We start from the raw sequence: 15,477 nt of genomic DNA on the forward strand, positions 1-15,477 counted from the left end.
TGTAAGAATGTACCAAATGTTGATCGATTAAGCAGTTAAATAGATACACACACCTCACTATATTCTTTAAGCAAACTCGTGGCCTAATATGGAAAGACCAGAGACATCATTAAGAACAAACAGGAGTAAATAATTGTCTTCCTTGAGTCTGAGACGTATTATTTGTATATTGACCTATTATTTAATCAATAGTATAGTAAAATACCAATGAAATACTTTAAGCTCTCCAGTTATTGGTTGAGAATCTTGCCCAAACGAAATTTATGACACTCCTGAATGTGACTACTGAACAGTTGAAATTAGAAACTTACAAAAAGACAATATATTTACGTGAAGGCTACAAAATGATTAGTAATAATCTTGTATTTTAACTACTTAAACAAACATTTTCTGTTTATCACACTGTAATGATGAAATGTTGTTGAATAGGAATATCGTTAAAGTAAAATCAACCTCATAGTTTTTCTCCATAAGATGTACATTTAGATTATAGCTATTTTCATTGTGTCGAATTTAATCATTGATTTCGATTTTTTTGTATCAGAATTATATCAGTACAATAAAATTGGATGTTACCATCAAATAAAGGATTGAAAATTGAATATGCATATAACACAGTTCTAAAGAGCAGTTTGGTACCCAAGGCCTAGAATATGCAAACTTCCTAGTATGGTTCAATGCACATTTGTACACAATTTTTGAGAAGCCTAGAAGAAAATGAAGTTTTGGAGTGAGAAGAAAGACGCTTACTTCGTCTCGTATCTTTTGAATGCGGTATAATGCTCTCAACCACTGAAAAAGATTCTAACGAATGATCTGTTTGTGCCTCTTAGTGTATAGCAGTGCTCAAAAAATACAACCGAGGTAAATCAAATGTGGTGTACTACATTATTTTAATCCGAAACTAAACAACATCCCATTGTTTGGGTGTTTCAAATTGAGCGGAAACGAACAAAGGTTGTTCGTCAGGGAGTGCTAGTTGTTGGAAGCAAGAAGTTAGTTATTGGCGAAACTAGTTTAATTTTAGCACATGCCGAGTTATTAAAAAAGAAGATAACAAAAAAATGGAGTGAACTAATAAAAGATGGGTTGGATGTGAAACATATTTTTGTTTGTTTAGACAAATGTATTTAAAGATGGTACATGACATATGTTGTAAATGTTAATTCAAGGTCTGTGATTATATAAATAATAGAAAAATAAAAAAAAAAGGTTTACACTACCAAGCAAATAATTGCTTGTTTCTTCGGTTATGCCGGACATGTGGGAACTATTAGCTTTAGAAGATCGAATTACCGAAAATTGGAGTGGTGTATAATACAGCAATTTGTTTGTCAGAGGTCATCGATGAATTGCACAAAACAAACCCAAATCGTCGCATCATTCTTTACTACTACAACGCCAGTTCCCACCACACACCAAACTGTTGGTTTTTTGTCCAGTAAAAATGTTGAACTAATGACTTGTCCGTTCTTATCTGATTTAACATATATTATCAAACAAACTATCAAAGATAATTTAAACATAGAAAGTTATATTGTTCTGAATTTTATAATACCGGATCACTAGCGTTACTGTTAGTAGTAGTTTGCATAAACTTTTCAAGCAGTCCTTGTATAAATAAACAGTTGTTAATTGTTTTTATATATTTTTGGTTCTAGAACCAATTAAATAACTACTTTAAATATTAAAAAAACTACCACGTCTCCACAAACGTCTGTGTAACAATGTACCATGCGTTTTTTCCTCCTTTGGCAGAAAGTGCAGTGCATAAACACAGGCAAACATGGTAGTTGGTCACAAGCTCAACTTCGGTCCGTAAATAGTTTAACTAGAAGTAAATAGCACTTGGCAATCCTATTTTCCTTAATTTAAAAAATGAAATGAAATCTTTGTGTTTTACGTCCCACGGTTATGCTTGCTAGGCTAAAGGAGATGATGATTATGAGAAATGAATGAAATGGTGGAATGAAGAAATTGGGAAGAAACGGGAAAACCCCGAGAAAACCCACGAGCACGGTGTTTGTCCACCACAAAGTCCACACGGTGTGAGCTGGGATCGAACCAGGGAACCAAGCACTGGAGGTGAACGCTCTACCACTGAGCCACAGCGCCCCTTTTCCTTAATTTAATGATATTTTTAAGTATATCCCTGAAACTGAGATACAAATAATAATAATATAATTGAAACTCTTTGAAATTAAAAAGTAATGAAAATAAAAATTGTTATTTTCTTCTCGCTGTTGACCGAAAGAAACGCCCAATTGTTATTGACAAGTGTTATGTATACAGCATAGGAATACGACGAAGGCTATATTCTCAGTCTCAGGTACGTAGCGTGTGGCGGAAGTACGTATTGTGAAATGTGTCTGTCGATGACTTAATATTGTAACTGTTCTTTCAAATGCAATTGCATTTCTGTGTTTTTTTCGAATTTAACTTTACTGGTAGTAGTACAAACATTGTACTATATATGGATTAACTGCCAATAGAATGGGATTAATAAATTAAATAGTTTTAATGTTAATTGATTCATTTACTTTAGTTTTTTTAAGGAAAGACATTCATTGTATTCCATTTCTAATGCTATCTTTTACAGATCATGACTAGGCTTCTACAGCAATTCCTGTTAATGCACCGCACCCCTAGCCACGATTTGAAAAGAATGCAGAATAACTCGTGAAATTGGTAATAATACTGTAAACCTACAACATTAGAGACGGAAATTTATGTTAATAAAATAGATATTATATTTTAAAGAAAAGAAGTGCTGGAAACACAAATTTTATGGAGCACGAAAACGTATTACTTGTTCTTAGAACTATATAATTATAAACAAACAGTAACTCTCATTGCAACAGGAAACATACCCCATCAGAATCATTTGATATAGGGAAAAAATAAATATTTGGTATAAAGAGCGCGTCATGTAAGACAAGGATCTGTCCAGTGTACCGTAGGAAATTGTCAAATTGCATTTTAGATGTTTTAGAAGTTAAATTTTGCAATACTTCTGTAACTTCTTTATAATTTTAATCAACTGTGTAACAAATACTTTTTCTGTTTCCTTTCCATTAGCATCAAAACAATTTGTGGAGTGTAAACTTTATTTGATCATTGAAATAGATATAAACTTAATTTGCTACGACTCCTTGTAATGCCTTTCTTTTATACAAGTCGCTAGGTGTGAAAATGTTACAATTAGCCTTCTGACTAGTCCACAATAATGCATTAATAAAAAACGAGCAGCAATATTTAGTTTTATTTAGTTCAACGATACACTTTCCTCTTCATCACGTGAACCTATAACTTATAGAAGTAACTATAACTTACTAAAGTAGAACCGGAGAATAAAACTTATGATCCTTAGCACGAAGGGTGAAATTACTAACAATTTAGCCACTAATTTTAATATATTTTACCCATAAAATATATAAGTCACAGCTTCTGCACAAACTTGCTACAATAATGCACAATATAATTCAGAAAACTCTTGGAAAACTATTTAATGACTGATTAAGTCTGGAACAACAATTTTCCACACAATTTCCACCTGTAAATAGACTATAACTAATTAATAGGCATCAGCCATTTCCACAAAAATATCAGAGCCACCTGTTGGGGGAAAGCAGAACTAAAGACGGCAGTGAAAATAGTACAAAATAGCATCAAGTAGCACCAAGCAACAATGTGAGACTCTATTCGACGTTGTAGAGTACATAATTATTTAGATATTAAAACATATTTCAATGTTTCTGTAAATTTCTTGAGTGGTGCAGTTATTTAGTTACAGACTATATATATAATAATAATAATAATAATAATAATAATAATAATTTATTTGTACTTAACACCCGAAGGCAATTACAAAGCACAAATTGTTAATTTTATAATGGTGCAGAATGTGCTACATGTAAAGTAATTCTAACAACTAACCATTACTCTTGTTTTGTTCACGTACAGTCAATAAGTACCAGATATAATAACAATCTTTACACTTTATTAAGTAACATTTGGAGGCATTTTTGTTTAAATATTGAGCATCTTAATTGAAATATGTCCAGACCCATAGAATGTATTTTATTGCCTCTATCACATATCCTATACAACGGAGAGTTTTTTGCTAAATTTGTTTTGTTGTCAGGCATATAAAACATTTGTCTGAATCTCAGGTTTTGACGAGGACAATAGAATGGTAATTTACCTAAGAAAGACATATTATCCTCTTGGTTATCAATAAGTTTTTTCAAGTACAATACACATTGAATAAACCTTCTATCCTCCAGGGACAAAAGCTGAAACCTCCTGAGAAGTATATTGTAAGATACATAACGAGTTGGTATATTATCTATTTTATAACTAATATATTTTAACATTTTCTTTTGTACCTTTTCTATTTGTTGCTTTGGTTTTTGGTAATATGGTTCCCAAATTATAGAAGCGTACTCTAATTTTGTTCTTACAAAAGAGTTATATAAAGTTAATATTGTTTTTATGTTTTTAAAATGACAGCACGATCGTTTAATAAATCCAAGCATTTTAAACGCCTCATTTGTTTTGATATCCATATGATATGTAAACTTTAGATTTGCATCAAACCATACTCCCAGATCCCTGACAACTTCTTTCCTCTCCAGTACTTGATTCCCTATAATATATTTAAATATAACAGGTTTCTTTGTGATTGAAAATGTTACAACATTGCATTTTGAAATATTGAGTTCAAATTTGTTTCTTTGACACCATTCACTCAACCTCACCAGATCTCTCTGTAATTTTTCACAATCATCTCTTGTAGAAATTTGTTTGTATAATTTAGTATCATCAGCAAACATTAGACACGAAGAATATTGAAACTCTTCAGGTAAATCGTTTATCATAATTAAAAATAGCAAAGGCCCTAAATTGGATCCTTGTGGTACTCCAGAATATACAGAATATTGTTTAGATTTACAATTATTATATGTTACATATTGGATTCTGTTGCTTAAATATGACTTAAATAGTCGGATTAATTCATTTGAAATACCAAATCCTTTAATCTTTTTAAGAAGTATTTCGTGATTAATCAAATCAAAGGCTCGCTTAAAATCTGTATACACTACATCAATTTGAGACCTTACGGTAAGAGCTTCACTAATTGCTTGACTTATATTCAACAAATTTGTTACTGTTGATCTATTATGTCTAAAACCATATTGGGACTCAGAGAGATATCGTGAGATGTGATTAAACAGGTGTTTACAGATTACTGATTCGAATATTTTAGCTGGAGAAGAAATCAAACTTATTGGCCTATGGTCTTGTATTAATTTTACAGGATTAATTTTTGGAACTGGACATATTGCTGATATTTTAAATTTTGCAGGAAAATAACACTGAGTGATAGACAGATTAAATATGTAGGTCAATGGCTTAACAATAAATTCCTTACAACCTTTAAAAATGTAAGATGGTATACCATCATTACTAATTGACCTTTTGCCTTTCATTTTGTCAATAGCTTCGATTACTTCTGTTTCAGTGATCCTATCCAGTGACATTGTATCTACAATCGAAGAAACATCATTCAGAAAAATATCTGATAGTTTAATATTAGGTATTTCAGAACTATATACTGATTGAAAATGCTTAGCAAAAGCTTCGCATTTCAATTTATTGTCAACAATTTTTTCTTTGTTATATTCAAGTACAAATTGATTTATGTTTGAAGATTTTTTCTTATTAATATAGTTCCAAAATTTCCTAGGTTCCTTTACAATTTGCTCTTCTATTGCGTTGTTATAATCACGAAAAGCTATTTCAATACTATTTTTTACTTGTGTCCTTAGTGCAACAAATTGCATGTAATCTGAGTAAAGTCTTGATTTTTTAAATTTCTTTCTATAACGTTCTTTCTTCCTTAACATTTTTATTATTTCAGGAGTAAACCAGGTTGGATATGAACGTTTCCTCTTGATATTTTTAGGTGTACATTCATTTAAAACTCCATATAATTCAGAATAGAAAAACTCGACACAATTATCAATATCCTTAATCTCATATAAGGAATCCCATTTCTTACATCTCAATAACTGATAAAGTTTCAAGAAATCACACTTACAAAAGTTGTAGACTACGTCTTCCATTTCATTTCGTGTTTTACAGTTTTTATAAAACGGAATACTAATATTCAAACATGGGTGATGACGATCTGGTTGAACAAAATGAACATCAGATTCAAGAACTTCAACGTGTAATACATTAGTAAATACAACATCTAAAATTCTATTGTTTAGATTTCTTACTTTATTGATTTGTGAGAAATTTAAAAAATTTACTTTATGTAAGACATTGTTCTCCAAATTAGGCAAATTTAAAAAATAGTTACCATCCAAATAATCTGTTAAAAGCGCCAAATTCAAATCTCCTATAATAAAAACATTTTGAGATAATGTTAGTTCATTAAATCTTTCAATATTTCGAAAAAAATTTAAATATAATTCTTCTGAACTATGTGGCGGGAAATAAACTACACAAATATATATACATGTTAAATCTGATAACTGAATTTTAACCCACAAATCCTCATTATCTGGCAATTCAAATCTTGTTATTCTTTCAGAGATATAATTATTGTGAACAGCTAAGAGAACACCACCTCCATCTTTCATATTACTACGCTCTAGGTTACGATCTTTTCTGTAGACCAAATATTTATCGTCAAACAACTCATTATTAAATATTTCATGTCTTAGCCATGATTCAGTAATGGCAACACAATCAAAATTAAACATGGTAGAGCTTAGGTAAAATTCGTTAATTTTAGTTTTTAACCCATTCACATTCTGGTAATATATATCAAACGTACTTTTAACTACTGCCATCTTAAATTATAGCCTACATATTTCAAGATTACACTGGAATAGAATTTGGAAATCCTGGTACATCTTCTTCAGTTTTAATAATCATAACCTGGCTATTTTCGTTTTTCCTAATTAAAATTTGTCCATTGCCATTGACCCAACAGTATTTATGCTGTGTATTTCTTGCAGCTGTTCTAGCTTTCCAAAATAATTGCTTATTTTTAGGTGTCAAATTTACATTCACAAATATTCTACTATCATTACTTCCAGATACTAAATTATTACTAACTAAACCCGTATTTCTTTTAGTCAACCACATATCTCTCACTGTGCGCGTTGTAAATTGTACAATTATTGCTTTTGGTTTATTTTTACCGTTTGATAATCGGTGAACAACATCAATATCTTCCTCCCCACATTTTATTCTTAATTTTTGAGCCATGTCGATTACAACTTCCTTTAAATTTTCACCAGTACGCTCCTGTATACCATGTATTTCAATATTTTTATTACGTCCATACTGATTAAGATCATTTATTTCTACATCCTGTAATTTTAATTGCTTTTTCAATTCTATGTTTTCTGCTTTTAGCTTGGCTATATCCTTATCCCGTTGTATATTACCCTTAATCTCTAGTTCAAGTTTCTTCAACAATTCATCGTGTTGATTAGACATAAATTGAACACTAGCTGTTAATTGAGCTATTTGAGCACAGAGTTCCTCAAGCTTCATTCCTATATCAGAAGGATTCAAAGATTTGTCATCCAATTTTGAGGATGTACTTTTGTTAATTAGCATTGACTCAGTTGCGCTCGGTGGTACAGTTTTTGTAATTACTACCTCCCTCGGATTAGAACCACTACAATCTCTACATACCCATTCCTTTATAATACCCGTCTGCTTCATGTCCGTATATTTCTCCACAGATATTTTGTAACACACTATATGAAATAATTTATTACAATTCTTTTTTGAACACTGTAGTGCGTCATCATAGCGACTAACTTTTGAATTACAAATTGTACAAGAAGACATTGTGATCGCACCACTGTATTAAATATATTTAAATCGGGATTCAAAATGGCGTCAAAGTTTACGTTTCTGCTTATGTTCCTGCTTTGGTATCCGTTCAGTATGGTTCCTGCTTATCAAAGAATTTGGCACTAGTACTCTAATTCTCGATAACCAAATTGAACCACATATAACAGTATATTTATACTATACAGCACACTATGTTAATTATACTTATATCGGGATCCAAAATGGCGGCAAGTTTTAATAGTGGTTGCTGCTAGTCATCGCTTTAGAAATTTGGAAATCTACAGAGAGAGAAAGAGAGAGAGAGAGAGATAACATGGACATTATTCATAATTATTTCTACAGAAGACCCTCTAAGCATTAAAATAGGATCAATTGTGTAAGATGATCTTAATAAAATTGTTGAATGATTGACCAAGGAGCTTCAAATTAGGGACGTAGCTCAAATAAGGAGAAAACCCATGGGATTTAATTATAGAGATAATCGTAATTTAATTTGTTTCTCCTGACAGTTAAACTTTTCTACAGTACGATCTCCATTATTATTTATCGTTAAGATAAAATACAAAACTCAGATTGCAACTGCAATTAACGTTAATATGAGTTTTCAATACTCTACTGTATAGTCACATTAAAGTTCGTAATCAATTATGTTTCTATCTTATTGGGAGTTAAATGAAGAGAAAATACGCTGGAATTTATATTATAAATAATCACTTTATTATTTTTTTACTGTTTTTTTTGACAGCTATTTGATGAGGTAGGAAACGTAGAAAAATACGCGCCACATAGTTTTTATGTTCAGGTATAAATATATTCACTATTCCAAGTAGCATAATGGTAGCCATCTGTGAATTTTTTTCTGACAGTTCTACCCAACTATAACCAAGAAAGTTCTGTCGCTTTTTGTGGAGGTCCTCACACCGTGAGTTAAATGCGAATGGAGATAAGCCAAAGGTCAGTTGTCCGTGCGGCTATATCCAACATACTACCTGTTTGTGGCAGTTTAGTTACACCGTGAACTTTCATAAGGATAAAGTGAACATGGGACCTCCACAGAGCGTCATAAGGGCGTATACGCTGTACGAGTTCAAACTGGTGTCAAATGCCGCTACAGCGGGGCGAAAGATGTGCCAGGCCTTTGATGAGGTTGTGGTGACTACGCGGAGAGTGCAGTGGTGTTTAAGAACGGTGACGAAACACTCGAAGACGCACCACGTACCGAAAGACCAACACATGTACAAAATGAAGATCTTCAGGCAGCAATTGAGGCGAAAAGTAGCCAGACATGTGAGAAACTAGAACTACAATTTTTAGTGTGAGTGGAGAAACCATTCAGCAGCACCTTCCACATGATTTGATCTCGGGCCAGAAGGGAACGCGAGCAGACATCTGTGTTTCTTTGCTGTCTCATGTGAGGAAGAAATCATTTCTGGACATGGTGTTGATATGTGATGAGATGATTTCCTGTACGAAGCTCCATGGTGCCGTCATCATTGGTTAGCACAACATGAACCTGTTCCAAAACAGCCGAAACCAGCACTACACCAGAAGTAGGTCCTGCTGTGTGTTTGGTGGACTGCTTGCGGCATCGTGCATCGGGAACTGCTACCAGCTGATCAAAGCATCAATGCAACTGTGTACTGTCAGCAGTTGAGTCGTGTTCAAGAAAAACTCAAAATCCTGGAGCTTCAAAACACTTCTGAATCGCAAAGGGCCCCTGTTACAGGGCAATGCTAAGTCCTATGTGGATAGGATGACCAGGGACATCATTCTACACCTTGGATGGGAAACACTATTGCATCCGTCATACTCGTCGGACATTGCACCGTCCGATTATCATTTGTTCCATTCATTGGACAATCATCTTAGAAGAAGCCAGTTCAAATCCCTAGTGGAGGTGCAAAATCCACTTGATATCTTCTTCTTTCCCTTATGACCCACGAAGTTCTAACGCGATGGAATCCTTGATCTTCTAGAACATTGGCAGAAGGTCATTGATGCTGATGGGGACTATTTTTATTTTCCAGGTACGTCTTAGGTGACATATCGATGTTGAAAGGTGGTGGGTGAAAAAGCGACAGAAATTTCTTAGTTACCTTTACATAATTCCGTTCCAATAAAAGTTGATGGTAGTACGGGTTGAGCGGCTTCAGGTGGTGGTCGTTCAGAGAAATTTTATTGTTTAGTTCACAGTTTTCTTTAATATATTCAATGGTACAAGAATGTGAGTTATAACAAAATATTTTGGCTTGTGTAATATTTACCTGTACCTTGGGCAGAAAGTACTCATACATATGCACTATACTTAGTAGAACGTTAATTTCATATTAACGTAAGAAGAATGTTTTTAATATATGTATGAGATAATATATGAAATTAATACCCCATGTATTACTCCCACCTTGTTCCTTATGGTTTAAGGCAATACGTGATCACATTAGTACATATGAGGAATTCAAAGCGGCCTTAATCGCAAATTATGAAAATGACTTTTTGCTGGCAAATAGAGATGCCACCCTTAGAAATCAACACTTCAATCCTCGATTGCACAAATCTGTTGTAGAATTTGTTGTAAATGTCTACAACGAATTAAAGGTCGTTAATCCTTTGCAATCGGAATCGAGAATAATAGCATCGATTCGAAATTTGCTTCCATTTAAATTGCAACAGATCTTATTTTCCACACAGTGTATGAGTTTCAGCCATTTATTGATGCTTGTCCAATGCTACGAAACTCAATACCATGCCATGAATCCACAATCAGGAATAGGTAAAAATAAGAATAATTCAGATCATTTGGTGCCTGTTCGGAATTTAAATATTCGGAGTGTGAATAATACAGAACCTAACCTAAGCCGAGTATACTCTAGCAATCAAAATGCGCAAAATAGACAAGGTTATGTAGAGAATCCGCCTAACCTAATTAATCGTAGCAATTCATATGTTAGACCATATAGTCAAAATAGATTTAAAAATCGACGTAATGTATGGCGAAATTCCAGAAATACAGCGAACTACGCGGATAGACGTAATGGAAGGACAAGAGATGGCACTTCGCATCAAGATCCAGGCATTGAAGTAATTTCTGTACAGAACAATAATACGGGACATAATCACGATTGTGCTGTACAGTGTACCTTATTGGAACCATACACGAGTATGAATTTAAACTAATCGCGGCTGATGTGGTAGGGGTTAAATCCATGTCAGCTGTAGATTCTCATGAACATTTATCTAAAAATTTAAATGATAATTCTTACGAACATTTATCTTCCAATTTACATGTTCATGCTAATTATGAAAATGATTTTTCACATGACGTCACTGTAAATAATTATTCTGAAATAGCAATTAATAGGTGTCAGTACCAATTTATACCGGTTGTAAATCGTTGTTGGTTTGAAGATGATACTGTCAATGATGGCTTTAATATTGAAGAAAATTTTGTATTTTTAAAGTCATATAGTACAGCTAAAATACCTATTAAAGTCAATGGGTTAAGTACCGAAGCTCTACTTGATACAGGAGCAAATGCCTCTCTATTATCGTATTCATTGTGGAAAGCAATTACTAGTAATTATTCGAATCCTAAGTTACAAAAGGCTGAGAATCTTATTATAGTTGATTTTACCGGTAAACATAAAAAGAGAGTAGCAGGAATTACTCGTGTGACAATATCTATTCAAGATTTTGAAATATCAATCCCTATTCTGGTAATAAAGGATCTTAACGAGAAATTAATTATGGGCTTAGATTTATTATCCCAATTACGTGTCATGCTTGATTTTAAAAACCAAACGTTGACGATACCGGGTATACCGCAGGAAATCGTTCAGAAACTGCTTCCTAAATTAGATAATCTTGCTTGCCAATATAATGATATGTCTTCTGTAGTGAATAATGTTTCTATTAGTGCAAAAAGTGATAAATTAAATGATCAACGATTGGAAAAGACACAAAATTTGATGAATGTAAAGGATGACGTATTATTTTCTGAACATGTTAAATCACTCGAAAGCAGCCTTGATTTTGCTGATAATACAGTAATAGCCGACTTTAAGAACATCTTATATAAACATAGAAATGTCTTTTCAGAACGTCCTGGACGTTGCAAGGATTTTGTTTATTCTTTTAAAGTTAAAACAGACAAACCCATAGTAACCAAGCCCTATATAATTCCATATAGGTACAGGGAGAATGTACGGCAGCAAATTGCAAATATGTTAAGAGATGGGATCATTAGGCCTTCAAGAAGCGTCCACCTTAATCCATTACATGTTGTTCCCAAGAAAAATGGTTCTCTACGTGTGGTATTAGATTTGAGACGCACTAACAGTCACATTGATCTGGAACAAGTGAGGTATCCTCCAGTAGAAGAAATACTAGCTTCTTTACAAGGGAACACTGTATTCGGAAATCTAGATCTAGTGATGGCGTATAATCAGGTCGAGTTACATGAAGATTCAAAACCATACACAGCATTTAGTTTTGAAGGTCACTTGTACGAATACAATCGTGTAGTCTTTGGGCTTATCAATGGTAGTGCAGCATTAGCATCCTGCTTGAACAAAGTTCTAGGTCAAGACTTACGTAGCAACGTGATAACGTATGCTGATGACATCTTAATCATGGGGAAAAATCCACATGAATACCTGAAGTACTTAGATATAGTTTTAGACAGATTGGAAAGTTCAGGCCTTACTATCAATCTACAGAAATCCAAATTTCTGCAGAATTCTATAGAATTTCTTGGGTATCAAATTGATGCCTCTGGTTTACAATTCAGTCAATCTAAAGTTCAAGCTATAGAAGATCTACCTACGCCAGTAAATGTGAAACAGACACGACAAATATCAGGACTCTTTAATTGGTTTCGCAAAGCCATCCCGCGATTCGCTGAGATAGCCCAGCCTTTATTTATGATCATAAAGAAAGGAGTACCATGGCAATGGGGTCCGATTCAGGAACACAGTTTTAATAAGTTGAAGGAGTGCGTAAAACGAAACATCCATTTGAATCACCCCAGATATGACGTTCCTTTCTATGTACAGTGTGACGGTTCTCAACTTGGAATCTCTGCAGTACTCTGGCAACCTAACCCAACTATTCAGGAACCAGCTGTTATACATTGCGCTAGCCGTACTCTAAAGAAAGCTGAAAAGGGATACACCACGACAGAAATTGAACTTTTGGCTATACGTTTTGCAATACAAAAATTCGCTCCATATCTTAGCGGATGTCATTTTATAGTACTTACCGACCATAATTCATTGCGATATCTTAATAGCGTACAAGGATATAACAACAGATTACTTCGCTGGTCGTTAGATCTTCAAGCTTATGATTTCGAAGTACAACACATTAAAGGGGTAGATAATGGGCCCGTAGATACCTTATCACGTCTGTTCCCTGGAGAAGAGCAACATATTTTGTCCATTAACGAATTTAAGATCTTACAGGATGAAATAGCTACCATTTCAATAGAAGATTTGAGAGAACATCAAATGAAGTATCATGAATATAAACAAATCATGGAACATTTATCTTCATGTGACGAGGGATGTAGTTGTCCCAAACACTGGAATTCCAGATTTAAATTAAACAACGGGATTTTACTTATTAAAGATTTCAAATTCAAATCTAGGAATAAAATTTGCATTCCACCTACATTAACAGCACGCATACTAAAGGCCTACCATGATGATTTCGGACATTTTGGGTATGTGAAGGTATGTGCCTTAGTTAATAAATCTTTTTACTGGAAGGGAATGAGAGCTCAGGTCAAAAATTATATCAATGACTGCATTGAGTGTATGCAAATTAAGCATAATTATCAGGCTATACAAAAACCAATGCTCTCAATAACACCTGAGAGACCACATTCATTTCTATCGATTGATTTATATGGACCGTTACCCAGAGCAGCTACTGGAGAAGTTTATTTGTTAACAACTATGGATATCTTTTCACGATATGTGGTAGCCTATCCCTTGCGTAAAGCAACCTCCGCTGCTATCGTGAATAAAATTCTGAATGTATACATTCCACATTGTGGCCCTATCGAGCATATATTATGCGATAACGGTTCACAATTCAAAAGTGATGTGTTTCTCAAAGCCATGAACAAGGCCAACATTAAAATTCATTTTGTGACTCCGTACCATCCAAGTAGCTCCGTGGTAGAAAATGTACATCGCAATTTTGGTATGTTGTTTCGGCACTTTTGTAAGGATAAACATACTGAATGGATTAAGCATGTCAACCAAATTACGTACCTTTTGAACCATTCTATATCAGACACTTTAGGTGTGTCTCCTGCTAATGTTCATAATGGCTCTGATTTGATTTTCCCTGTGGAACAACATTTTGATGTCAAATTGGAAGATTCGACAATTATAGATTCATCCAATCTAGTGAATATGGTAAAGATCCGAAGACATAACAAGTTTTTGAAACGTAATTCGCAAGTAGAGTCTTTGCAGGAAGGAAAATATCGGATCAAGGTCAATGACTTAGTTTTTGTTAAACAACATCCGCAAAGTAATATGTTGCTAAAGAAGATTTACAAATTTTGTGACATTTTCTCAGGTCCTTATTTATGTTTTAAGGAAATAAATCCTAAAGTTTTCGAATTGTTGAACGCTAAAACGGGGATGTCAATTGGACTTCGCAATATAGATGAGTTAAAGGTTTGGAAACCTACTCCGTATACAAAGGAAAAATGGATGCATCTAGTGAAAGAATTAGTAGCACCTGACATTCTTGCTCAAATAAATAGGAATGAAAAATAATAATAATAATAATAAAAATGTATTTATATAATAACAAAAGGGTGTCTTTTGTTTCTGTAAAAAATAGATTTATTTACTTACATGTGCTTATTCAAACGTAGATTGTGTTTGATTTTTGATCTTTGTTCAATTATGTTTTCTTCGATTTTTATTCATCAACGATAAGTTTACAATGACTTGAATTCTTTCTTATTAACGTGAAGGATTATAATTTAATTCATGATTAATCAAGCACAAAAATTGTTTTCATTATATTAATTTGTGTTAAAACTTTATTGTTAAAAATAGGTATTGATGAAGTGTAAGATTTGTTTAATGTATATGTGAAATGTAATGAATAGATATACAAGGTGCGATTAAAATATGTTGGACACAAGCTATGTAAGAACATTAATGTAAACGGACCAGTGGTTCTTGAAGATAAAAACCAAGCCTACTCATGACTTTTATATTCAGTCCCTTTGTCGAGCGACATTTTTATATAACAAAATATTTTGGCTTGTGTAATATTTACCTGTACCTTGGGCAGAAAGTACTCATACATATGCACTATACTTAGTAGAACGTTAATTTCATATTAACGTAAGAAGAATGTTTTTAATATATGTATGAGATTATTATGGGATAGTTGTTGATATGGACATGTTTTATGGTTACCTAGTCAGTGAATTTGTGTACTTAACAGTTTTAAGAAAAGGATATTTAAGTTATATCAAATAATAAACCAGTTTAACACTGTTTATAGACATTGTCATTTTTATTAAAAAGGTGAGATTAATGGTATTAAAATATCAAAGCT

At 33.2% G+C, this 15,477-nt stretch overlaps 2 protein-coding genes across 2 annotated transcripts in view; one reads left to right on the top strand and one right to left on the bottom strand.

The window, feature by feature from the left end:
* The window catches only part of LOC145668405 (dual 3',5'-cyclic-AMP and -GMP phosphodiesterase 11A-like), a 713,632-nt gene that overhangs the window by 381,289 nt on the left and 316,866 nt on the right, over nucleotides 1-15,477 (top strand). The window lies entirely within an intron of this gene.
* LOC145667702 (uncharacterized) lies at nucleotides 6,895-7,752 on the bottom strand. The gene has a single exon (XM_081735161.1). The coding sequence runs from the start codon at nucleotides 7,750-7,752 to the stop codon at nucleotides 6,895-6,897; it is 858 nt and encodes a 285-aa protein (XP_081591287.1).

The sequence above is a fragment of the Thermobia domestica genome, chromosome 13 (assembly GCF_964235325.1).
Source record: "Thermobia domestica chromosome 13, izTheDome1.hap1.1, whole genome shotgun sequence".
In the NCBI taxonomy this organism is placed as follows: Eukaryota; Metazoa; Arthropoda; class Insecta; order Zygentoma; family Lepismatidae; genus Thermobia; species Thermobia domestica.

Excerpts from the sequence above, each read along its gene's own strand:
- LOC145667702 (XM_081735161.1), bottom strand. The coding sequence starts at position 7,752 with ATGAAGCAGACGGGTATTATAAAGGAATGGGTATGTAGAGATTGTAGT.